Source organism: Micromesistius poutassou, assembly GCF_964030765.1.
Source record: "Micromesistius poutassou genome assembly, chromosome: 9".
Classification (NCBI taxonomy): domain Eukaryota; kingdom Metazoa; phylum Chordata; class Actinopteri; order Gadiformes; family Gadidae; genus Micromesistius; species Micromesistius poutassou.
This window is the reverse complement of record NC_140279.1, coordinates 381,341-407,066: the sequence shown is the minus strand read 5'-3', so window position 1 is coordinate 407,066 and position 25,726 is coordinate 381,341. Positions and strand designations below refer to the sequence as shown.

Below are 25,726 nucleotides of genomic sequence, written 5' to 3'. Positions count from 1 at the left end.
CACACACACACACACACACACACACACACACACACACACACACACACACACACACACACACACACACACACACACACACACACACACACACACACACACACACACACACCACACACACACACTCACTCCTTCATAATTATGCTCATGTTTTTAAAGCTGATCAGACTCAAATGCTTGAAACTGAAGATAATATTTGTTACTAATGTGACTAGCAACGTTGTCCAGTATCGTTTTGTATAAACTATTTTTAATGGCTTACAAATCAGTTATAATAGAAGGGATATCTTTATTATTATTATTTATAAACTGGATAACATTTCTGCATGACTAGTTATCTTTATTATTATCATCATACCCAAGCGGTTCCTTCTCTTATGCTGTGTGTGTGATTTGATCTAAACGAATGCGTCTGCTCCAAGGAGTCTCCGGGTCTTACCATCACGATGAGAGGCAGCCGCACCACAAGCTGCTCCTCAGACCGTACTGATTAATAATTACCTCGCCAACGAGGACTAACTGCTTAAGTATTCATCGTGGGTAAGTATTCAATGGGAAGAAAAGTATTCATTTTATGATTGCAATAAATGCAACCTGTTCTGACCAAATAACAGATTCCCACAAGGAGAGAAGGCCAGGGATGAGACAAGTCTTTCTGCAACTAAATCCTAATAAAAACAGAGGCTTTTAATTGTTGGCTCCCCTCACCACCTCCAGACCCCCACTACCAGACCTCCACTACCTCCCACTACCAGACCTCCACTACCTCCCACTACCAGACCTCCACTACCAGACCTCCACTACCTCCCACTACCAGACCTCCACTACCAGACCTCCACTACCTCCCACTACCAGACCTCCACTACCTCCCACTACCAGACCTCCACTACCAGACCTCCACTACCTCCCACTACCAGACCTCCACTACCAGACCTCCACTACCTCCCACTACCAGACCTCCACTACCTCCCACTACCAGACCTCCCGCCACCGACATCAAAATCATTTCCATGTTTCCTCGTTTTAATTTGTGGATCAGTAATCAGTAATCAGAATGTTGCTGAAAGATGTCTCGCTGTATCGAAGCCTCCTGCCTCTTGACTCCTGCGGTGCGCGGTGATGCAGCAGGCCTCTCTTACTCCAGAGCCAACAGTCTGGCACCAAGTCCTCAACGCCCGGTGAGGGGAGGGGGGGGGGGGGGGTCACTGCACGGCTCCCACTCGATATCCGCTTTGATTCAAACCACTTTCATTCAGAGGACCTCATTCCTGGTTAGTAACCCCCCCCCAGGACAAAGCTCCATGGGGACTGGCCCCTCCTAACCCACCTGGGGTACGCCACTCCCTGGACACTTGTGGAAACACTATGTGGAAAGTTATTTAGTCCCTTTTGGTTCATTTCTAGTTATCGTTTGATTGTTTCAGCTCTACTGTCGTCATGGGCGTCACCGTACCGTAGTAAACTAATCATCATAGTCATAAACATCATTATTTTCAACCCACATTGAGTTCTTTACTCCCCAAGCATGTGACCAGACTCTCAGAAGGCCATTGGCCAGTCCTCACGTAGCCCGGCAGACAATGCTGGTACAAACACAACAGGCTTAAGAACAGGCTTGTTGAGCAGTACCGGCTCAACTCGCCACGACTTAGCGCGCCACGACTTGGTTTGGTTCCAGGCACGTCGCGTTTCCGTCTAAAAAAAAAAGTACCTCTTCAACGTGGGCGGGTCGTCATTAGGTTTTAATCCCGGGAGACGGGATTACCAGGAAATCTGATCATTTCCTGATTATGACGGGAAATGGGAAATAAAATACAATAAAAAAATGCAATGACTCGTTTATTGCGCGTCTATTGTTGTCATATGGTAACGTTGATGGAGGCGAAACTCGAGCCCTGGAAAAGTACCAGGTACCAGGTACTTTTTTTGCCAATGGAAACGCAAAAAAAGGCGGGCCGAGTCGAGGCGAATAGAGAGGTTACATTCTCAGAGCTAATCAATATTTTAACCCCTTTAACAGTTGCTTTAAATACATAAACCCAACATTGATTTAAAGTATAGTAACTCATGCCCGACACGCAGTGTATTAATCCACACAAAACAGGAAGCCTCCCTTGACTCATTCACTCCACAGCAGAGAAAGAAAACCCGCAGCAAACAAACGCAGCATTGTTTGAAACCCCCGTTAACGGAGGTGCTTGACCTGCAGCCCACTCCGTCAGCCGGCCAACGCGCCACCTTTTCGCAGAAATCTGATCATCCACTGGAATCCCGCGCCTCGGGAGAATAGCTTTGGCTCCAGAGACACAAACGGGATCTGGGTCTTCGTGCCCCGCTCAGTAGTAGGGTAGAGGCGCCGGCCGGCCGGCACCTCCACAGGTTTATTATAAACTTCTAAGGCCTCTCTGTGGTATACTCTCATGCGATCAAATACACCGCTGCTGCTGCTGTGAACACGCTGAGGCTTTGACACTACTGTAAAATACATCGAGCATCTCCCTGAACTATTCCCTGTTTCTATTCAGTTCAATGAGTGATATTGACGAAAGGAATATCGGTAGTAGTAGTGAAACGTTCCCTCAGTATTCCTAAAATGAAAAAAAAAAAAAGCAGGAGAATTATAATCTTAATTCCACAGTGCAGTTGTTATCGCACTACCAGACCTCCACTACCTCCCACTACCAGACCTCCACTACCTCCCACTACCAGACCTCCACTACCTCCCACTACCTCCCACTACCAGACCTCCCACTACCAGACCTCCCACTACCTCCCACTACCAGACCTCCCACTACCAGACCTTCACTACCAGACCTCCCACTACCAGACCTCCCACTACCAGACCTCCACTACCAGACCTCCCACTACCTCCCACTACCAGACCTCCCACTACCAGACCTCCACTACCTCCCACTACCAGACCTCCACTACCTCCCACTACCAGACCTCCCACTACCTCCCACTACCAGACCTCCCACTCCCTCCCACTACCAGACCTCCCACTACCTCCCCCTACCAGACCTCCCACTACCAGACCTCCCACTACCAGACCTCCACTACCTCCCACTACCAGACCTCCCACTCCCTCCCACTACCAGACCTCCCACTCCCTCCCACTACCAGACCTCCCACTCCCTCCCACTACCAGACCTCCCACTACCTCCCACTACCAGACCTCCACTACCTCCCCCTACCACCACCACCACCTCACTCACCCGCTTGAGTCGGGAGGCCCAGTCCTCGTAGAGTCGGCCCAGCTCCCCAGACATCTGCCTCAGCGCCTGCCTCCGCTGGGCCTCCGTCTCGGCGTGGATCAGGTCCCCGAGGCCCTCCACCTGAAGACAGGTTCAGAGAGGACCCCCGCATCAATACCATCACACCACCACATGTTGCTATAATACTGTTATGTATGCATGTACGACAACCACCAACGCTTCAACAAGGAGGGAGACAGCGGTGGGGGGGGGGGTTATAGTGTGAAGGGGGAGGCATGTTTAGTTGTGTTGAGTGTGAGTGTGTGACTGATAATTGTTAACTTTTGTGTTGCCAGATAGAAATCTGAAAAAGGTTTGAATTTCCACACCCCCTTAGTTTTTTATTTTACTAGCCAAGAACAGGATTGGTGACAATATCAGCATGCAATCCAAACAAATCCCATAAAAATATATACACTCTAGGCATGAAATGGTTCACAAAACTCACGGTTCGGTACAATACGATATGGTAGTGTTATGGTGCTATGTTTTTGATGTAACATTTTTAATTTGCATTCAGATTGTCCATTATTACCAGTATTACTGGACCAGTATATCCAGTATTACTTTAACACAAAGCAACGTGGACGCCCAGGCTTGGTCCAGTAATGAGCCATGTAAACCTTCAGGGCATTATCAACGTAGCTCCTCTATAACAGTGGTTCTAGTGGTCTAGTGGTTCTCAAATGGGGTATGCAAAGCCCTTGGGGTACTTTGGAGTACTGCATGAGTACTGCATGAGATAACATTTAATATAATAATACAGTTAATTTTTTTTTTTTTTCAAGAAACGCAAACTATCATTTCTTTTCTTTTTTTTTTTCCAAGTTTTAATTCTGAAAGCTAGACAATAGAAAATGAACGTGAGATTTCAGAGTGAGACTTCTCCTTGGGCGAGACTTGGGTTGGACTCAACAATAAGCAGATCGGATCACGCTAAATGTAAAGAAACAAGCTTTATTTCTCTGTAGGGATCCTCTCCATAAACAATAGTGTGTCAGCGGTCGCCCCCAAAGGACATTAGACCGCAGCCCGTTTTCACAGATTAAAGCTTCAGCTTTCTCGTTCAATACTGGCGTCATCTCAAACCTTTTTGTCAGCATTGGTCCGTTACCATCGGACATGATTGGGAAAACGGGTGAATGTTTTTTTTCCCAGCTTTTTTTTCTCTCAACATAGTGGTTAGTTAGTGGTCCCAGTCCACACTCTGTAGTGGTCCACTGTGTGGAAGTGGGTTTACCTCCGTTAGGTCCAGCTTTCCTGCGTGGAAGGCCCGTCGTGTGAACTCCCCAGCCTCAGCTGGCCTCACGCCAGCAAGGCTTCCTGAGAGAAACACACACACACACACACACACACACACACACACACACACACACACACACACACACACACACACACACACACACACACACACACACACACACACACACACACACACACACACACACACATCAGCCAGGTGGAGGCATATTTGTGCACACTTTCGCCGTACGAAAGCACAGACGCACAATCAGGAAGTTCAGAGGTCAGATCTCTGGCTCCCTTCGGGTTCACAGAGGTCACATCCCCGCCGCTTAGGAGCGCCGTGTTTTGGCGTTGTGGGGGAATTCCCAGTTAAGTCGTTGGGAGCACAGGTGATACCTAAGCTGTATACTATTCTTAAGTCGATCACACAGCACCATTTCCCAACATGCAGTGGCCTTAAACAAACAGGACAACAGCCCACCCGGGACACTCCTGACCAACGTCAGGAAGAGCTGGGATTGAACTTGCAAACCCAGAGAGAGTTGCAGAAGACAATATCTACCTTGAGTAGAGTTGCGGTCTGCAGCAATGCAATTAGGCTATATGATTCATCTATGCATGAAGAACCACTACTTAATTAAGGCAACAGTGCCCCCTAGCAGCAGATCTAACAAGTGCATATGACGTGATGTTAAAGTATTTAAAGGAGACATATTATGGTGTTTTCCCAACAAGTAAACATAGTATATGACTTCCAAAAAACATGTTTTTGAAGCTGTTTGCTGGAAATAGCTTCTAGGAAAAAAAAATCTTGGCTACTGCTATTCCGCTCTGTTTCAGTCCCTTCACAATGTGCTGTTTCTGGTGTCTGTAGCGTTCATGCAAATGAGCTGCTGCCCATTGACCAATGAGCTGTCAGAGTGAACCACAGCATGCAGGAGAAGTGATTGTTGCCATTTGCGGACTCCCAGAGCTCTATATCTATATAATATAATATTATATTTAGTGCTTAAAATATTTAATCACGATTAATCGCATTAATGTCATAGTTAACTTGGGATGAATCACAATTAATTGCATATTTATATCTAGTCTATCCTTGATTTCTTCATGTCCCATTATTTTTCTAATTTTAATGCTCTATGCAATATCTCGTCATGTTTGAAATGTTTTTTTGGGGCTCTGTAAGTTAACATTCCTCCTGAACCTCACCGAGGGCCTGGAGGACGGCTGCGGTAACCGCCGGGCCGCCGTGGATGTGGAACTCTGCACTGTCCTCTCCGGTGAAACTCTGCGGCCCTGGACACAACACAATACTTTTTTTTTTTTGGTGCAGGCATACAAAATGTATATCAAATATTAGGCCTGGGCAATAAAACAATAAATTATCGTATTGTGATAGACTTTTGATCAATATCAATATAGAACATGTACAATATATATATAGATAAGAGAATGGACCACCGAATCTAGCAGCTGGGTTTGTTACACAAACACGGTTCCATACTTATTTACAATAGTTGAGTGTTTTTCATTGTTGTGTCGACATTGGAGTATTGATCAATGAAGAACAGTGGAAGGTCGTATTGAGTGTTAAACAGAAGTGTTTACATCCAGCATGGTAATTCCTAGTCTTTTTAAGTCATTAAAATTATCAATAGTTATCGATATCGATCAATATGATCAAGTTAAATCGTGATATGTCTTTCAGCCGTATCGCCCAGGCCTATCAAATATTTTTTTTTTTTACAATAAGCTCATAGAATAGCACAGCTGAACGGCTCACCTGGAAACCAGAGGACCAGCCCCCGGTCCAGCACCTCTGCGGAGTGCGGATCTGTGATGGAGCGCAGCAGCGCCCGGCGGGGGGTGGGCAGGGCGCCGCTCAGTCCCGCCATGCGCCGCAGGGCCGTGGACGAGGCAGGGCCGCTGACCCGCACCACGGCCACCCCGCACCGGCCGTGGCCCGACGACAACGCAAAGATGGTCTCAGCGTCGCACATGGAGCCTGGAGCGGCACCTGGACCGGAGACACACGCACCGGCGGCCGCACTCCGAAGGACCGAAGGCTTCAGCCTGCTGGAAGATGTCAAGAGAGGCAAGAGAGGACTTTAGATGACACAAAGGACGGGGGAAAATCTAGATATTCTAGTTATACAGTCCAGTCTTGTTGCATGTGAAGTAGACCTGGGCAATAAAACAATAAATGATCGTATCGTGATAGACTTTTGATCAATATCAATATAAAACATGTTCAATATATATCGAGAAGAGACTGGACCACCGGATCTAGCAGCTGGGTTTGTTACACAAACACGGTTCCATACTTATTTACAATAGTTGAGTGTTTTTCATTGTTGTGTCGACATTGGAGTATTTATCAATGAAGAACAGTGGAAGCTCATATTAAGTGTTAAACAGAAGTGTTTACATCCAGCATGGTAATTCATAGTCTTTTTAGGTCATTCAAATTATCAAGTTATCGATATCGATCAATGTGATCGAGTTATATCGTGATATGTCTTTCAGCCATATCGCCCAGGCATAATGTGAAGACTACACAACATAGCCTACGCAAGAAGCCTTTTTTTGTCGTTTTAATTCAGCAACAAACCTTGTGTTTAAAATACGGGCTGTTCTCCATATCTGAGTGGATGAAAACGTCAACATTGTGAGGAAAAGCAGGAGCGGCGTGACTTGTCAATCACCCGACCGCCGGACTCCCTGCGGTGGGCATTGATCGCGTTACCATTATTGATCCAGTGATTATTTTATTTTCTACGATGACCTCTTAGTTTACAGCATTTCACTCAATAACAATCAATAACAATAACGCATGGCTGTACAGCAACCAAACGACCGCCCCGCTGTGCAGCGTCTATCTGTACTCGTGCGGCCCCAACTTTCGCTGCACAAGTTCCGCTTCCGCACAAACGTTTGTTTCGTTCATGGAGCGGAAAAGCAGCGGAGTCCGACGGTCGCGACCGCGACATGTGAACTGGGAGGAGGCCAATTGTTATTAGCATCATTTTGTGTCATTCGAGAATAAGTCGCCTGCATAGCATACCTTTCTGCACAATGACCTTCCCTGACAGATAACACGGCTATGGGGCCAGGGGAAAACGTCCTTATTGTTTATATCATGCATGTGTTACATATCAGATGAGTGTGATGATCGGAACGACACACTCCTCCACGCTTTCTGTTTATAGGCCTGGTCATAATTCCCTGCTCTTGAGAGTACCGTGGTGAAGTTAGTTTGTTGGATATTCAACAGATATTCGCACATTCATCTGGGGTTCCTGCCGGCTTTCAGTCAGTCTTGACGGACAACCAAGGGACACCCTTCTCGTCGATTCTTCCTTCATTCTTTTACTTAAATGTTGGATCACAGATTTTTCTTTTATTATATTCTTACTAAAGATACAAAAGAAAACGTCCTCAGATTACACCATTTACAACATATCGGTTTATTAATACATTTTTATCAAGGATCACAGCGATATTGTATACAAATCTGTTAAGTAAAATATAATTAATGACATGATTTACTGGTGATCGTCTCAGTGTTAAAACTCGGCTGTTCCAATTCATTATGCGGTTAGTCTTTTTTAATTGAATGGGCCACGCAATTGAGTTGATTGAAAATGCCATGAAAATGTAACAGTACCCAAGAAAAGGTGGACTTTTCTCCTTAACATGAGTGATTCTCCTGTTTCCAAGATAACCCTTTTGGAAAAGCACGTTGAGAATGACATGGATTATCAGAGGATCTATAGCCGTTGGAATGACCAGATGACTTGCTTGTTTTTTTAACAGGAAGGTATTATACAGACACAAATCATTTAGAACTACATCAATATTCAAAATATTTAAAACTAGACATAGACACTAAAACAGCAAAACCCTGTGCAAACTCGGTTTTTTCCTGACTTCACTAACAGCCACTAATATATATATATATATATATATATATATATATATAAAATAATGTTAAAAGAACATTCTGAGCGGAATTGGTCTGTATTTAAGAAATGGTACATTTCAAAGCGATTGTAAACTGCTCAACATTTTGTAACACTTTATATATCCTTTTTGTTGTAACACTTATGCACATGTATGGTGCAATAAATGAAAACCACTCTATCAATTAAAATGATTTTCATATTGCTTGTTATTATGGTAAAAATGGGAACTTAATGACGTAGTTAGGGGAGGGTTAGTCTGACTGAGCTACTCCATGTTCACAGAGGAATGTGTTCAGTAAATATCAGCCAGCTGCAGTTGAGTGTAATTCCTGTCCCAGTATCCACCAGAGAACAGCCAGTCCTGGGAGCTGAGGAAAGGATTTGGGCCTTGATGAAACCACCTGGCGAGAGTGCAGAGATCAGAAACAATAAGAGACGTCATATATATATATAGATTTATTTTTTATAATGATACACAATCTTTTATTCCCATTATTTTTTTGGAGCACTGCTTGAACTTTATTATGGGAAGGTCAATGTTTTTGTTAAAGGTTGACTGCTATTGTGAAAATGTCTCCTTCCTCCACAAGGCTAACCCTTCTATAGGAGTCAGAGTTATGAGGGGTCGACGTGAGTTAGAGTAGATTTAAAGAAAAGGAGAGTTTATTCATCGTTATGTTTATATATTAACGCAGTAAATCGACATTAGGGTTCTGATAAGCTGTTAAGATTCCTGACCAAGCCGATGAGTGTGATCCTGTCATGTTCTCATGTTAGTTAACATGCCATGTTAGTATAGCGAACGCGACAGGACTATAGGCGGTGAGCTGCAGGTGTGGTGCAGCAGCAGGCAGCGCTCTGACCTCGGAGTGAGGGCAGGGGTCCTGGACATCAGAGCCAGGACGGAACAAAAGATAAGAACAAAAGATACAAACGACAATTCAGGAGATCGTCAATAGAGGCTTGGATGGATGGAGATATATACAGTATATATATATATGAATAAGAGTATGTTTGTATGTGTTTATGTATCTGTTGTTGTCTATTGGGTCTAGAGCCTGTAATAAAGTTTATAATATATAGCAACATGTATCGGACCCTGTGTATTGTCTTATTACATAAAGCCATTTAGGAAATGATCTTCAAATACAACTCACCTAGATGGAAAGATTTCAAACGACCCATTTATTAGGACAGCATGATGACGAATGAACACACTCAATTAAATTATACAATCTTGTGAATGGCCTATGTGTCAAATAAAACCTGGCTTGGTTTCCATTCAGTCCTGGACTTTATTAAAACCCCCTGCCTAGCTGTCACTACCCACCTGGTGTCCAGGTCTTCGTCAGGCCTGGAGCGGTTTTTGCGTGCAGTCCTCTGCTTCTCCTCTAGCCTGTTCTTCTCCTCACTTGCAAGATCTACAAGACCCAAAGGAAAAAAACAAAAACGATTGTATTAATACGAGTCTATGGTAAATAGTGTCTTCGTCGTCCTCCACACACAGGGAGGTGCAGTGAAGGCTTGTGTATAATATGTATATATCGTCTATTGTTCTTCCTCACCAATATCTCCGCTCTCCATTGCTCTGATGTCCGGCCGGAGTCGACAGTCAGTCTTTGGAATGAGTTCTTTCATCTCCTCGGACATCTCGTTCAGCTGCATCGCAAAGGTAGTGAAGCTGTACATCTACACAAGGAGAGAGAATCAAATGGTGCTGGTGTCAAAAAGAGGAAATGTGTGAGTTATGGACATGGATATTCCCAAGGAGACAGCGAGGATTTCAACCGAAATCCTCTTCGGCTCAGCAGTGAATTCTCCCCGTCTCTCCTACCTCCACCGAGTTGGCCGGTCGTGGCGCGATCCTCCACAGAAGCTGGCTGCCGGAGATGAGCTCCACGGTGTCTGTGTCAGGGAGAGGCTTCTCCTCTGGCTCTTTGCTGGAAGTCTGCAGAGCGGGACAAATCGGAGAGGTCAATACCCGAGTCTACATTATTACGAAACATCTGGCACTACTCCAGCCCAGGGCTCCGTTTTGAGGTGAGATGACATGAATGATAACTCAATGGTTGTATAAAAAAAAAACCTCATTTATGTTTTGAACTGTTCAAATAGTTCCTTATGAATGCCAAGCTTTTGACTTGTGGAAGGAGGTATCACACACATCCAATGTTTTCTGTAGGTGTTGGAGAGTTGGGTAATAATACTAATATAATAGTAATAGTAATGCTACGTGTGGAGGAGTAGATTTCTCCAAGGCGTTTCTTTCACCAATATAAACACTGTTTGGATAATCTATGATCAAGGATCATGATGATGTTTTAATTGGTGAAAGAAACACCTTGGGAGCAATTCAGTGTGCAGGACTATGCACTTCCAAAAGGCATCGACTGGTATCATGAGACCTACTCATGAATGACTGAATGTCGGGACAGAATGTGAGCACTATGCCCACTTTATATGGTATGGTTAAGTAAAAGGATTAGGAGGCGTACCGCTCTGCCGCCTTTCTTCCTCCTGTGTGCGTCGAAAGCCGCCGGCTCCACCGTGTACAGACACTCTGTCCACCGCCCGTACAGAGCACTCACTTTCCTCTTGCTGCGCCCAAACCATAAAAAAAACATTAAAACCGTTCCGGAAGGCCACGGCGGGCCTGGAGACGACTGCACCTCACATTCTGCTAACCAATCAGGTCAGTGTTAAGAAAAGCCTACAGCCGCATAACGGCTCAGCCTACGCGTAGAAAGACACTGACATTTAAATATCACACATCATTTCACAGGAGGACTGACATTTGAGCCCAGCAAAAGCACACACACCTTTTGTCCAGGATGTACCCTTCCACCTTGTGCAGCTCTTTGCCAAAAAGGCCGCATGGTTTGAAGTTCAGGCAGCATTTTTCACCAGTTCTATTTAAAAGCAGGAAACCGTTTCACTCATTCACTCTCATTGTGCTTTGTCATGCAAAACATTAATTCATGTTCAGCCCTTTCTTGCTCTCCTGAGTCACTTCCTCAATGTACAGGCCGTCACTGGTCTGTTTCTGGGACAAGCTGGAACCTAACTTTCCCTCGCGGATACAGCCAGCGCTCTCTCTCTTAAACCAGCTCAGTCTTAAACCAGCTTAGTTAGGTGCATAAGCTCCGGAAAATGTACGAGTTGTATTTTGACGTTTGTGTCTCCTTACTTGTGGTTGGTCACCTCCATGTTCCCATACTGCTCGATCCACAGCTGGCCCACGATGATGTTGTGGACACAGCAGGTGGGGTTCGTCCAGGTGTACGCCTCACTGTACCTGAACAACCACCGCCAAGGGACAGCACACATGTATCCATGGAGATCAGCCATGGAGGTCAGGCCCCAACCCCCCCCCCCCCCCCCCCCCCCCCCCAGCCCTAGCCCCCAAAATAATTCAAATGTAATATAGGATAAATACACACATACGTGTTGTGTTGGTGTGGCCCCTGTGTGTTCTTACATACATGTTGTTATGGTCTGTGTGTTCTTACACACATGTTGTTATGGTCTGTGTGTTCTTACATACATGTTGTTATGGTCTGTTACATACATGTTGTTATGGTCTGTGTGTTCTTACACACATGTTGTTATGGTCTGTGTGTTCTTACACACATGTTGTTATGGTCTGTGTGTTCTTACATACATGTTGTTATGGTCTGTTACATACATGTTGTTATGGCGTCTGTGTTTGTTCTGTGAGTACGTGGGGGTGTGGCCTGTGAGTACGTGGGGGTGTGGCCTGTGGGCGGTCTGTGGATACGTGGGGGTGTGGCCTGTGGGTGAGTCGGCAGCCACTGCTCTTACTTGGGCAGCTCCAGAGTGATGATGCCTTTGGGCTCCGCCTCCACACTTTTGCCCCAGAACTTGAGCTTGGGGTAGATGGAGCCGTGGAACACAAAGTCCTTCTGCAGGCCCTCGGCGTGGAAGGCGCTGACCGGGGGGTGATGGCTGACCTGCTCCGATATCAGCCTAAAGCCAAGGTCCTCTCTGACACAACACAAGGTGGGCCATTAGGGTCATGGTTAAGGTTATGGTTACCCTAACCATAACCCTAACCCTAACCATTAGGGTCATGGTTAAGGTTAAGGTTACCCTAACCATAACCCTAACCCTAACCATTAGGGTCATGGTTAAGGTTAAGGTTACCCTAACCATAACCCTAACCATTAGGGTCATGGTTAAGGTTAAGGTTACCCTAACCATAACCCTAACCCTAACCATTAGGGTCATGGTTAAGGTTAAGGTTACCCTAACCCTAACCATTAGGGTCATGGTTAAGGTTAAGGTTACCCTAACCCTAACCATTAGGGTCATGGTTAAGGTTAAGGTTACCCTAACCCTAACCATTAGGGTCATGGTTAAGGTTAAGGTTACCCTAACCCTAACCATTAGGGTCATGGTTAAGGTTAAGGTTACCCTAACCCTAACCATTAGGGTCATGGTTAAGGTTAAGGTTACCCTAACCCTAACCATTAGGGTCATGGTTAAGGTTAAGGTTACCCTAACCCTAACCATTAGGGTCATGGTTAAGGTTAAGGTTACCCTAACCCTAACCATTAGGGTCATGGTTAAGGTTAAGGTTACCCTAACCCTAACCATTAGGGTCATGGTGCACTACAATGAGCATGTTGAGCTATGCATTGGCCAGCTAGCTTCGCACCGTGTGTGTGTGTGTGTGTGTGTGTGTGAATGTGTTACACATGTATTGTAATAGCGCTGTGGGAAACAGGGAGTGTATCTTAGTAGTTGTTTACCTCACTAGTTCGTAGGTCTCTCCCAGGAGTGGGTTGAAGGGTTTACCAGTACGCTCCCACTGGGAGGCCACGGCCGAGACAGCAAACGCAGCCACACACTGCCAAGGTCAGATCACACACACTACCAAGGTCAGATCACACACTGCCAAGGTCAGATCACACACTGCCAAGGTCAGATCACACACTGCCAAGGTCAGATCACACACTGCCAAGGTCAGATCACACACACTACCAAGGTCAGATCACACACTGCCAAGGTCAGATCACACACTGCCAAGGTCAGATCACACACTGCCAAGGTCAGATCACACACTACCAAAGTCAGATCACACACTGCCAAGGTTAGATCACACACTACCAAGGTCAGATCACACACTGCCAAGGTCAGATCACACACTACCAAGGTCAGATCACACTACCACGGTCAGATCAAGGTAAACATTGCCATGTTCCGTCACACCGGGGGGGGGGTCGTTCAGAGCGCGTGGGGGTTCTTACCTTCATCCTCTGGATGGAGTCTGTGGACGCGTTGGCCCGGTGGATGAGGTAGGTGTGCTCCATGTACTCTGTCAGGCGCTGCAGGAAGCTGAGGGGCTCGTTGAAGATCACAGGCATCGTGATCTTAGAGAGTTCCTGAGAGGAGAGATGAGAGCTGTGAGGGAGAACCACAGGTTCCACTGTGGTGATGTAGAACCTGACCCATCTGCTACGCTACCCCCTGAAGGTCACGGCTAGCTTAGCTGGAGTGATAAACATAAACATTATCATCAGTGGGAAGACTAACGCTCTCTGCTTCACGTACACGAACTGGGTCTAACCCTTACCCTGAAATAGCACTTTAACGCACTCGAATGCTTTGAGGTAATGCTTCTCATCCACACTCACACACTGACTTACATTATGGGAAATGAAGGATTGATTACTAACTAGTTTGACCTCTTAAATGGTTCAAACTGAAGGTACGGAACAGCAACAAACAATTATTCTAATATTCAGCACGAGCTGAAAGGAACATGACACTTGTCATGTTTTCGGTGGCCTGTGTGGAACCATAAAGGTCACTCCCAAACTAAATCACACCGCTGAGTCACAGAGGACAAGGACAGGCATGGTGTTCCGTGCATTGCACGTTTATTCATTCCATGAATTGTTCTTTTAAAACACATTTGTTTTGCAATTGCAGCAACACGTGCAACAGGCTTGCTGTGTGTATGCGTGGTGCGTGCGTGCGTGCATGCATGCATGCACCAGGGTTATTCAGTGTCAGATACCAATCAATGTGGCGTGTTTCTATCCATTTATCTTTTTTAAGAATCACGTTGGGCCTGTAAGTGCATTTGACCTTTGAACACACAGTGCAATCCATTGCATTTGTTATTTTGTTTACAAAAAATGGGAATATGTCAATGTGTGTGCGTCTGTGTCTGAATTTGTGTGGGTGCATAAATGGATCACGCAAAGAATGCAAACCAACAGAACCAAAATAAATTCCAGTTGACCAAATATGAGCACAGACCGTAGAGAGTGTAACATTGCCGAGCCCGGGCCAGGTGTAGAGCTTTAGAAAAAGGTTCACGACAGACTCATGGATGTCGTGCAGCCGTCTCTCACCATTCCGATGCACTTCCTCAAGATGCTCCAGATGCTGAAGTCGTTCCTTGAGAACATTGGTGCAGGGAGACGGGTCCTAGAACACAAACACACACTTTGTAAAGGAAAGAACAAACTGTTCTGTTGGTGTGTGGAGTAACTCTGCAACTCCTGCGACCTGTAATGGATGCGTGGGTCATATCTTGTTAAAGCCGTTTAATTCTCGTCCTCTGGCCGTTTCAGTCACAGGCCACGTGGACATGTTTGACCAAAGCCCGGGCTGAGAGTCCACACTCATGGAGAAGACATCCTCCGCCCCAAACAAGCGTGAAGCGAGAACACAGAGTATTGAAGGCGCCTCGCTCCCACACGCTTCCCGTTGAATCCAACGTGTCCGTCTTTCTAAAAGCGGTACAGCTTTCCTCACGCCTCTACGACACGCGTTGATGAGCTAAGGAAGGCGTGTCCCTCCTCTGGACCCAGAGGCGTTCTGCTGGGCGTCCAACATCCTCTCCCTCCCCACTTCAACCGGTTCAGTCTCATAAGCTGTACTTTTCTCCACCAGACCAGTTCAGGTACTCCTACTCCTGTATTCACGCTAGTGTTGCACAACACCTTGACCTCATGAAAGTTTAACAGGTCCCGTTTTAGGCCTTTCAGTTCAGCCGACTCCACCTGACCCGCCCTCCTTTTCAATTATTCATCACCTGATTTGGCCAGAAGTGACGAATGATAGCCATCAGTCCACAGTAGAGTAAAGACAGCAGCCAGCGGGGAGCTGGGGGGGGGGGGGGGGGGGGGGGGGCGAAAGACTACTGCCAACAAACATGCCCATCCCAAGTTCCTGACAAACAGATAAATATATGAAGGCCAATGTGTGCCTTCTTGGGGATACGGGAGCCGCTCGACTGAAGACTTGCAAAGAATGCGAACCTATGCCGCGCGTCGCCGTTGGTTTGGGGCTCCGTGTTGCCATGGCGATCCTCCTGCACCACGGCGACGGGGGCACCGTGGCCGCTGCTCATTAGGACAGAGGACGGCTCCTCCTCTTCCTCCTCCTCGTCTCCCTCTTCCTCCTCCTGGGATCGGCTGGCCGACGTCTCCAGACCACTCAGGGAGAGCTCCGAGTCCGACTCTGGGGGCGCACGAGAGAGAGAGAGAGAGAGAGAGCAGGATCAAACGGCGCCGTAGTCATGGTAACGCTTTCTCCCAGAAGGGGAATACTGACACAGCACCTGTTTTTTAATTTGTACTGTATTTTTTTTATTTCCAGAATTTTGAATGAATTTTATCTTGAGCAAATATCATGTTAAAATGTAACTCTATTACCCAACAAGCAATCCGAAATACGGAGAGAAGAAGCAGACTTTCAATAATAACAATAAATAGAAGTGTAAGTGTAAGTCAGTGCGTTTACACGACACTCAAGACAAGTCGAATTATTGGGTTAGTCCAACTATGATTGGATTATTAAGATGCATGTATACACCTTAGTCGAGCTAAAATCGAATCGAATTGGGTTTCTCATAGTCTAATTAAGACCCCTATTATTCGACTGTTGCATTAAGCGTGCATGTACGGAGTGGGATTGGATGCGTTCTGCTCGTGCTCGAGATCTTTTCCGGGGGCCGTGAGCCGGAAGTAGAAGGAGACGATAGTCGTGTTGTTGTCGCCGTTGGAAAACAAGAAACTGCGATTTATTTAAAAAGGTGGACGCAGAAGATGGAGGAAGCCGGTGAATGTAGTTACCCCCTATAAGAATTGTGTCCCGGCCGCGGGAGCGTGCATGGCATGCATTCAGTAAAGGTGGAAGCACACAGACACTACGCTTCGATTTCACCCAAGGCTGAATTAAAAGTACATGTTTTTCTAAATGTGGGTCATCAACGAGGTTGTCAACGAGGTTGGTTGCCCACGGCCGAACTGACGGGGATATTCTCTGATATTATGAATCTTACAGACTGCGTCGGGTGTCCGACTCTCGGGTACTTCCACAACAAGTAAAGACTCGTAGTGGGGGTTATCTCGCCCATGGTGAAGAAGGAATTAGGGGAAGGAACTTTGGCTTTCACTCTCTGAAGTCCAGATTGAAACGCGACATGGAGGAGAAAGCGATGTTTTCAGTAGACAGCGGTCAGTTCACTCCAGCAGAGTAGCCGGAGGAGTCTGCATACGACCGAGAGGTCGTATGCAATGGAGCGTCGGAGAAATGATATGGACCCAAAGTGAACTGACAGCTGTCTGCTGAAAACATCTTTCTCGAATGCCGCCGCCTGAGTTTGTTGTTGCTGGTGACGTAAAGAGGTCAGCCGGTGGCTCTGTTACCACTAGTTGAAATGGGCACAGCGCCACCTATCGTACCGGGGCATGACACGCTTCGGCCAATGAATCGATTTACTCACCGCCGTCATGTATACCCGGACAATTACAGTTGTCCAATTTGCGGAGCATAATCCAACTATGGCTTTAATCGGATTAAGCTGTGCATGTAAACGTATTGATTGTGTCCAGAGCCGGACTCTACAAAGACAAATAAATAAATAAATAAATAAATAAATAGCACGGCGTGCAGAGCGGTGCAGCCAACGGGACGTGTGCTCGGCGTGCACCGTGGACCTACCGGACACGGCGTCGTAGAACTCGTCCTCGCTCAGAACGCTGCGCGGCGGGGTCCCGGCGCCCACCGAGCGCTCCAGCTCGTGGTGCTCCGTGGCCAGAGTCTGCAGCGCCGTAGACAGGATCTGGTTCTTTTCAAACTCCTGCTCCAATTTCAGACTGCGCACCTGAACCCACATAGCCACAGACACAGACACACACACACACAGACACACACACACACACACACAGTGAAGAGAAACACACACACACACACAGTGAAGAGAAACTCAATTCTAAGTAAAACCATGTTACAATATTTAGTATTGTGACCAAGTGTAAACATTACGATTCCCCTACTACACTGTTGTAGGGGCCCAGTTCCAGCTAGGGGCCCCTACTACACTGTTGTAGGGGCCCCAGCTGTGTAGACGGGGCCTTGTTTATCATTAGTGGAAGTTGAAGCTAGCCGTCTCAAATTGCGCGCATGACAACTTGACTCTGGTAAAAGAGAGACTGCATGACCCTAATGCACCACCGTGGTTAGGGCCAGGGTTCAGCCTAACCGGTCCACAATAACATCTACAGGTAGAGTAAGGACCATTGGGGTTTGAACCCATAACCTTTTTGGCTGGTAGTTTAAAAATGATAACCCCTATCCCTAGGTCCTCACTCTGGGACAGACAACAGAATGTGTTTCACTGCCTCTGCACGTTTGGGAGGAGAGTGAACAGTGGGATGGGAAGGAAACCTTATTCATAAAAGCTCTCTCATAAAAACATTTTTGTGGATAAAAACCAAATGACAACCTAAAAACATTTCTCATGGCAGTGCTCCAACATTAACATTAATGTTACATCTTACAAGGTCTTCATTTACATTTACCTTCTTTCAACCAAGGCCAAGGAACAACCCCATCTCCAGCTTACCTTGTGACACGCACGCATTCTGTTGAGGGGTTAGGGTTAGGGCTAGGATTAGGGTTAGGGACACACCTACCCCGTCCTGCCTGGAGAAGAGGCTGAGACACAGGTTCAGATGGGAACATGTCTCCCTTGACAGCTGACACACGTCCTGCATCTTCTCTATCAGAGATGGAGGAAATTCTAAAAAAATGTAAACAAAAACACAATGCATCAGGCCACAGCAGCCCTTGGTAATAAAATATACTACTTGTTATAAAATAAAATATTGGATTTTAATTGGCCACATTGGCCTGTATGGAGATATGCAATTTTAATATGTTGAAATGGTTTATTCTGCCTTCATTTAGCAAGACTTTAGCATTGGAGTATCCTAGGTATTGATAATGTGTATTTTGTAATGTAAGCCAAGACAAGTCATTGTGATTCAAGCATACACATTCTGCAATTGTTTGGAGATGTCAGTGAAGCCAGCTCTGGATTAACTGGTATTGTGAAATCATTTTGCGGGAGGGAGGGAGGGAGGGGACGGGACAATTGCACAAGAGCATTTACTTTCTGTGAGTCCGTCGTTCTTGGCCATGGAGATAAACATAGACAGCTCCTTCTCAAGTCTCTGCTGACTGCTCTCAGCTGACTGGAGGAGAACCGGAGAGGAAAGAACAACCATTATAACTCTGTGTGTGTGTGTGTGTGTGTTGAAAACACTATGCTATTATGTTGAGATATAAATAATGGAGTTGTTGTCGTTGTTGTTGTTGTTGTACCTGAAGAGACTCCTTCAGCTCCACAGCTGAGAGCAGCTCCTCCTCGTTCTCCTCCTCCTCCCCGCTCTGGTCCTGGCTGCAGTAGTGAGTACTGTAGGCCGAGTGCTCCTCCAGAGCCTCCAGCCACGCCTGCACAGCACAACCACACCTCCCATCACCTGACGCCTCCTATCACCTGACACCTCCTATCACCTGACACCTTCTATCACCTGACACCTCCTATCACCTGACACCTTCTATCACCTGACCTATCACCTGACACCTCCTATCACCTGACACCTTCTATCACCTGACCTATCACCTGACACCTTCTATCACCTGACACCTCCTATCACCTGACACCTCCTATCACCTCCTATCACCTGACACCTCCTATCACCTGACACCTCCTATCACCTCCTATCACCTGACCTATCACCTGACACCTCCTATCACCTGACACCTTCTATCACCTGACCTATCACCTGACACCTTCTATCACCTGACACCTCCTATCACCTGACACCTCCTATCACCTCCTATCACCTGACACCTCCTATCACCTGACACCTCCTATCATGTCCTACCACCTGACACCTCCTATCACCTGACACCTCCTATCACCTGACACATCCTATCACCTCCTATCACCTGACACCTCCTATCACCTCCTATCACCTGACACATCCTATCACCTGACACCTCCTATCACCTGACACCTCCTATCACCTGACACCTCCTATCACCTGGACCACACCGTGAGGTTGTGTTTGTGGAAATGCTTGGTGTTGGGGACATGACAATGTAGAAATGTAAACGACGAGGTGCCAGGGAAGAAGCATGGGGAGAAGAAACTGATTGCTTACTTTTCTTGTTCCCTCTGGGTCAGTTTTGGGGGACACCTTAAAGTGGTGCACACTGTCGTCAAAGCACTTCACTGTAAAGAAGCAGTTATCTCGCGCTCGGATCTGAAGAGAAGATGAAAAAAATTGGAGCGATTACACTAAGGGCAAAGATACATCCATGACCCTTTAAATGACCTAGTGTGACACACCAGCTTAATACTGTCAACACATCCTCATGCAGTAGGGTAGCGGGCCCTACTCAGAACGCTACCCTTACCAAAGGGAGTCTGGCCTCACCAAACAATGAGCCTGAGTTAGAGATTTGCAGCCCTGTCTCCGGCTATTGGCTGCCGCATCCGACCTTGAATTACAGAGAAAAATACAAAACAGATCAGGCACATCAATAGATAACCGATAAGGAAAAAATGTCCCAAAAATACTAAACTACAGCTTTAAAGATTCTCAGTATGTCAGCCTGGCTGTTGATGAAGTCGGGTAATAATGGATTGATCCCTATGGTACAGTGTGACGTCTTAGACTTTAGACTGAGCGTAAAGACTTATCATGGACTTAAATAATGTCTTAGTGAGGCATCTTAATTGAAGCTTCACAATGTTTACAAGCGGCTGAAGACATTATGATCAGGAGCCTTCCTCAAGGACCACCTAGTTTAGGTTGTGGACATGTCCCCTCAGACCCAGCGGAGACGCTGAGGAGGTTGGAGATGATAACCTTATCAGACACAAGAGGTGACGTACTGTTTGGAGTACCAGGACAGAACCCCGTCCTGTAGGAGCACCCAGTAGGAACGCCAGCCGAAGAACCGGGAGCTCTGTAGAACAAACCAGAAGAGAGTCCGGTCTCAAATCTCAGTCTGGATCATCTGAACTGTTGCACTACTTGTGCATTTAAACCCGTGACATTAAGTGAACATCACGTATTTTATTGATCCCAGTGGTACTGTACTGCAGGTAGCACAGCGGAAGTACTGGACAGTGATACAAATTAGTAAGAGATAATAGTGTTGAAATCCAAATAATATTTACAGAGTTTAGCAGGAATGCATAATGCTACATTATCGATGGTGTGTCAGAAGAGACAACGGCTCTATTGTGTGCACGAAGAACGTCTACCTTCCAAAGCAGGCCCTCAAACATCTTGACGTGGCGGGTCATGCCCTAACAAAAGGGAATGGCACAAAGTGTATAAAGTGTCAATATTCTGGAGCAGAAGCCCATGTGGCTGTGGAAGAAACCACTGGCACTTACCGGGTGGACGTTTCCCTCCAAGACTTGCTTCATGACCGCGTCGTTGGCCAGGGCGAACACAGACTGACCTGTCACACATTAATACAAACTAAAATGAAGTTACTTAAGTAATTAAGTAAGCATATAATATCTATATGCGTGCGTGTGTGTGTGTGTTCATAAATTATACAGAAGTTATATGTAATTATATTACCATAGCAATTTTCTACAACTGGAGCACAAAAAAACGCATAGAAAAAACAATATCCCCAAAATGGGAGGAAATAATTACATCTGTTGGAGGGTGAAACTTTTATTTTTTTAAACTCTTGCTCACCCTGGTTCTGATCTGAATATTTGAGCGGGCTCTAAAGTGAAAGCCTATGGCTACTCTGTGAAGGTATGACTACAAATAAAAGCCGTTTCTCAATTCGCGTTCTCGTGTGTTCTCGTGTACTTTGCGTTCTCGGTAAACGTCATCAGTGGTAGCCCAAGCACTGTTCCAATTCCGAGTACGCGAGTATGCGAGTACTGTCGTAAAACCTGTGTGTGTTCTCGATGCGTTCTCGATGAGGCCGTTCTACCGAGGACGCATCGGAGGTGACTCGTGTGGACTTGGGACCGTTAAATATCCCAGAATGCATCATCGAGTCCGCTGCTGTTCCAGTTGCAGAGTGCGTACTCGCGTTCTCGGAAGTCTGTACTTTAAAGTCCGGACTTGCCAAGTACGTACTTCCAAGTCCGCGAGAACGTAGTCCGCGTACTTGGTATTGAGAAACGGCTCAAGAGTTTTGTGTAGTACACCTAGCTCTCGTATTCCCCCTGGCCCAGTAGGTTGATCAGAAGTGCTACTTCTTCTTCACCCTTCTTGTTCTTGATGTTGGGGCTGGCCCCGGCCCTCAGCAGCCTCAGGGCGCACTGCCTCTGGCCGCGGTAGGCAGCGCAGTGGAGCGGCGTGTTCCCCCACAGGTCCACACACTGCAGGTCTATCGGCTTCCTCCTGTTGAGCTGGAGCCAGCGGCCAGTTCAGGTCAGTTCAGTTCAGGTCAGTTCAGTTCAGTTCAGTTCAGTCCAGTCCAGTCCAGTCCAGTCCAGTTCAGTCCAGTTCAGTCCAGTTCAGTTCAGTTCAGTTCAGTTCAGTTCAGTTTCAGTTCAGTTTCAGTTCATTGTCCCCTAAGGGAAACTTGTCTTGCAGCCAGGTGACATACAGGTACAAGTAGCACAACAGATAAACACACGTACACAGCCAAGAGAGGAAGGCACAGCTTAAGTCTTTCCTTTTTCTCCGTCATCTTCTTTCAACATTTATCGATTCAACTTTAGGTTTAGAATAGTTATTCCAAAGCTCTTACTATAAAATAAGAGTAACTGAAACAACAACCATCAAATGAAATCATAGAATATTTTACCTACAGCCCCCGTTTAGCAAAAGTTCATCATCAAACAATTGATGAATTGTGTCTTCTATCAAGCATCCATTTATTGACAGCTTTGTGTTCCTACTTTACTAGCATTTACTTAAGTTCAATAATAACATTATATCAGTGTTTTTTTTTTAATGATGTTTTGTGAAGTTAATCAGGGGCAAAGGGTTCCAGAAGAAGAAGACTAACCAGGAGATTTAAGGTGGGGAGATCTCCCTCCCTGGACGCCTCCAGAAGCTGCTCTTCAAGATTCCTCTCCTCGGTTCTTTCAGCGGCTAACGTTAGGTACAGAAACCAGGAAGTAATTTCATAGTTTAGTAATGACATTTCTAAAACACAAACCTTTATTGTATTTATATTTCCCACCAGATTACCACCAGATACTTTAGATGTGAATATCAGAACACAAGCTGCGACAAACTGAACCACAAAAGACATAAAGACATCATTAAACAATTGGAACTCGTATTATCTTTCTTTTCCAGAGTAAAAAAAAACAAAACAGAACTTAACAAACAAGCTGTTGGGGGGCTTTGCATGTGGGCGAGCAGAAACACAAACATTCAGCTTGTTAGTGTCACCAATTTTCACACATCAGTTCACTCTTTTCTTTGTCGCTGCAGCAGAATAAAAAGTGTGTAGTGATGCAGATTCGATTTGTACGTAAAATAACAAACCAAGCCCATATTCTGGCGTTCTTTGCTGAACAGCCAATTAAACCAGAGCGGTGTCAGACCCCTTCTGATGGATCTGTGCTCACGGGCCAGCGTCACTCACCTTCTAGCATGCTCCTGATCTCTGCGTTCTCGCTCACGTCTTTGGGGATCTGCGCGGTTCCGTTGGTGACAGTCGCGCAGGCATCGAACCGGAGCAGTAGCATCACCAGCTCCTGGAGACCGTTCCCAACGCGCCGGCGAAGCAGGAAGATGAGGACAAACTAAAAAATCATGCTGGGGACTCACGTATCAATAGATCAATGGATCAATAGATTAGATAGATTAACAGATTGAAAGTTGGATGATCTTGTGACGGCGACACAATGTGTCCTGTGTTGCCTTCAGACTGTAACCGGCCGTACGTAAAAAGGTACCTTTCTTCCCGTGAAGGCAGCTTTGTGTAAAGGTGTGTCCCCCATAGTGTTGGGTATGTTGGCGTCCGCTCCTGACTGAAGTGAGCAAGTGTAAAAAAACGGCCATACATTTCACCTTCACTTATTCAAGATTTTACACACAATAATATATATATATATATAATAATAATAATAAATAATTGTATGCGTTTACCAATAAAGGCATAATACCTTCAGCAGTTCCTCCGCTACGCCTTTGTGTCCAAAGTAGCAGGCCAGGTGGAGAGGAGTCCATCCCAGATTCGATTTGTTTTTGCCTGAAACTCAAGGAACAAGTCAATGAACCGCTGGATGGGAGCGCGAGCGGACGCGGCGGGCGGTGGCGTCGTCAGCGTTCGCAGGTGCTCCACACACCTTTGCAGTTGATGTTGATGTTGGTCTCCTCCCTGATCTTGGACAGGAGAAGCCTCTCGATGCCGGGGAGGTCTCCATTCCTGGCGTAGCGGAGAAACTGCTCCTCAGGGTCCATCTCCTCCATGGTGCCCTGCTGACAGACCGACGGACCACGCTGCTATCCATTGGGATCCATTCAAATATTTTTTATTCTACTTACAGCTATGGCTTTGCTCTAAAGAAATGATGTCCCATAATATTCACACACAACCTATAAATCAATCACTTATTGTTATGTGACGATAAGAGGGCTTTTTAACCATTCCATCCTTATGCCCACTTTGAAGGGGTTGGCATCGGAGATCTCCCTTGATGCTCCATGGTTCTCAACACATTGAAGTGATTGAGGCCCCGTCCACACGGAGCCGATGTTTTGGTGAAACCGCATAAGACGGTCGGCCGTCCAGATGCATCCGGTGCCCGAAAACGCACTTTTCTGAAACCACCTCCAAGTCGTTTTCCCTGGGTGGATTGAGCTGTCGGTTTTAGTTTAAACTGATTTGATTATTTGATCGAATGCCTTTGTAATGAGAAGGTATCATATGAGGGCATTTTAGAGCATTGAACTCTAACTAATGAACGGTAGTTGCCATTAGTTAGCCCTATCTACGTTATCTAATGGTAACATAACGCAGCATCAACCCACACGACATCACAGCCCTGATACAACGGAGGCCTTGAAGTAATGGTATGTAGCTATTAGGGAGGAGAAATTAATAAATAAATAAAGGTTATTGTTGTGTGTTCAGACATTGGATTCGAGAAGACTTTTAAAGTAGAACGAAGACAGCAGGAGGCACAGAAAAACCGGTTCGCCTGGTCCGGTAATGACAAGAGCTGCTGAAGGGTAGAGCTGTATCCAGCGAAGCTATTTGCACTACAAGCCTGCTTATGAATAGCATAAAACGAAGACAGTATAATCACAGATTGCTGTGTGCGTTTTCGGAAAGGACACCGTAATTATAGTACTACAGCTGTTTACAAGATAAATGGGGGTATAGGTGGCGATAGGATACAGGAAAAGAGAAATAGGAATTTGGAAAGGGCAAGTAATTGCTCATGTCTTGTGACTACTTCATAATTTGCAATTGTCACAAGATGCCATGCCATGCAAGGAATAAAAAAAAAACATATTTGAAAACCTAGAGTTTGCCTTGACAATGCAATGAGCATTTCGCAACCCCCGGTAAGATGTTTGATAAGTAAGAGATTCCCGGCAGCTGTCATCTTGAATAATGTGACATGGTGGGGAAGTTATTTTAAATGGTCTGGAAACACTATAGTCGATCTAAAGCGACCAGAAGGCATAATGTGGACGAACATGGATGTCATGGAACTTACTAGTGAGCTGAAGAGAAGCCCCCGGGCAGCGGGGGTCCGGAGGGGGGCACATGTACCGCCGCCGCTCCTGGTAGGGGAGGAGGACAGTCTGACTGGTGCTGCACCAGTAGAACCAGTAGCACCAGTAGCTGCTACCACCGCACCATCTGGGAGCGCTGTCAAACGAGCGACACTTGAGTTGTAACTCCTCGTAAGTCACCAGGGTGAAAACCTCTGTTTACACACTGTCAGCTGATCCGTGTTCTGCGGAAGTTAAC

The 25,726-nt window shown here is 46.1% G+C and overlaps 2 protein-coding genes across 5 annotated transcripts in view; both read right to left on the bottom strand.

The window, feature by feature from the left end:
* The window catches only part of gtpbp3 (GTP binding protein 3, mitochondrial), a gene marked incomplete at its 3' end in the record, with an annotated part of 15,321 nt that extends 7,954 nt beyond the window's left edge, over positions 1 to 7,367 (bottom strand). The window contains 5 exon segments of the mRNA XM_084473490.1: positions 3,213 to 3,332; positions 4,492 to 4,574; positions 5,709 to 5,795; positions 6,283 to 6,575; positions 7,111 to 7,367. Coding sequence (XP_084329616.1) covers positions 3,213 to 3,332; positions 4,492 to 4,574; positions 5,709 to 5,795; positions 6,283 to 6,575; positions 7,111 to 7,166 — 639 coding nt within the window. The 5' untranslated portion in view covers positions 7,167 to 7,367.
* Positions 7,368 to 7,967: 600 nt separating this feature from the next.
* Positions 7,968 to 25,653, bottom strand: LOC311352757 (oxysterol-binding protein-related protein 1-like). Of its 4 annotated transcripts, none has more exons than XM_084472557.1 (29): positions 25,470 to 25,653; positions 24,090 to 24,222; positions 23,907 to 23,992; positions 23,697 to 23,771; positions 23,384 to 23,543; positions 22,796 to 22,881; positions 22,046 to 22,190; positions 21,204 to 21,271; positions 21,069 to 21,113; positions 20,694 to 20,767; positions 20,233 to 20,296; positions 19,957 to 20,058; positions 19,112 to 19,240; positions 18,900 to 18,981; positions 18,421 to 18,527; positions 17,447 to 17,609; positions 15,760 to 15,961; positions 14,848 to 14,923; positions 13,735 to 13,869; positions 13,237 to 13,334; positions 12,287 to 12,469; positions 11,652 to 11,759; positions 11,284 to 11,373; positions 10,960 to 11,062; positions 10,299 to 10,412; positions 10,030 to 10,153; positions 9,795 to 9,885; positions 9,328 to 9,348; positions 7,968 to 8,865 (listed from the first exon to the last, which is right to left on the bottom strand). In XM_084472557.1, the coding sequence occupies exons 2-29, from the start codon at positions 24,211 to 24,213 to the stop codon at positions 8,757 to 8,759; spliced, it is 2,964 nt and encodes a 987-aa protein (XP_084328683.1). In that variant the 5' UTR covers positions 24,214 to 24,222; positions 25,470 to 25,653; the 3' UTR covers positions 7,968 to 8,756. The 4 variants fall into 4 exon arrangements, with proteins under 4 accessions (XP_084328683.1, XP_084328686.1, XP_084328684.1 ...); XM_084472560.1 differs by having other exon boundaries at positions 23,384 to 23,495; XM_084472558.1 differs by having other exon boundaries at positions 24,090 to 24,219.
* Positions 25,654 to 25,726: the final 73 nt, after the last annotated feature.

Excerpts from the sequence above, each read along its gene's own strand:
- LOC311352757 (XM_084472557.1), bottom strand. The coding sequence starts at position 24,213 with ATGGAGGAGATGGACCCTGAGGAGCAGTTTCTCCGCTACGCCAGGAAT. Across the intron at positions 9,886-10,029 it reads AATGGAGAGCGGAGATATTG|ATCTTGCAAGTGAGGAGAAG; the intron begins GTGAGGAAGAAC and ends TGGGTCTTGTAG. Across the intron at positions 8,866-9,327 it reads ACCCCTGCCCTCACTCCGAG|GTGGTTTCATCAAGGCCCAA; the intron begins GTCAGAGCGCTG and ends CACTCTCGCCAG.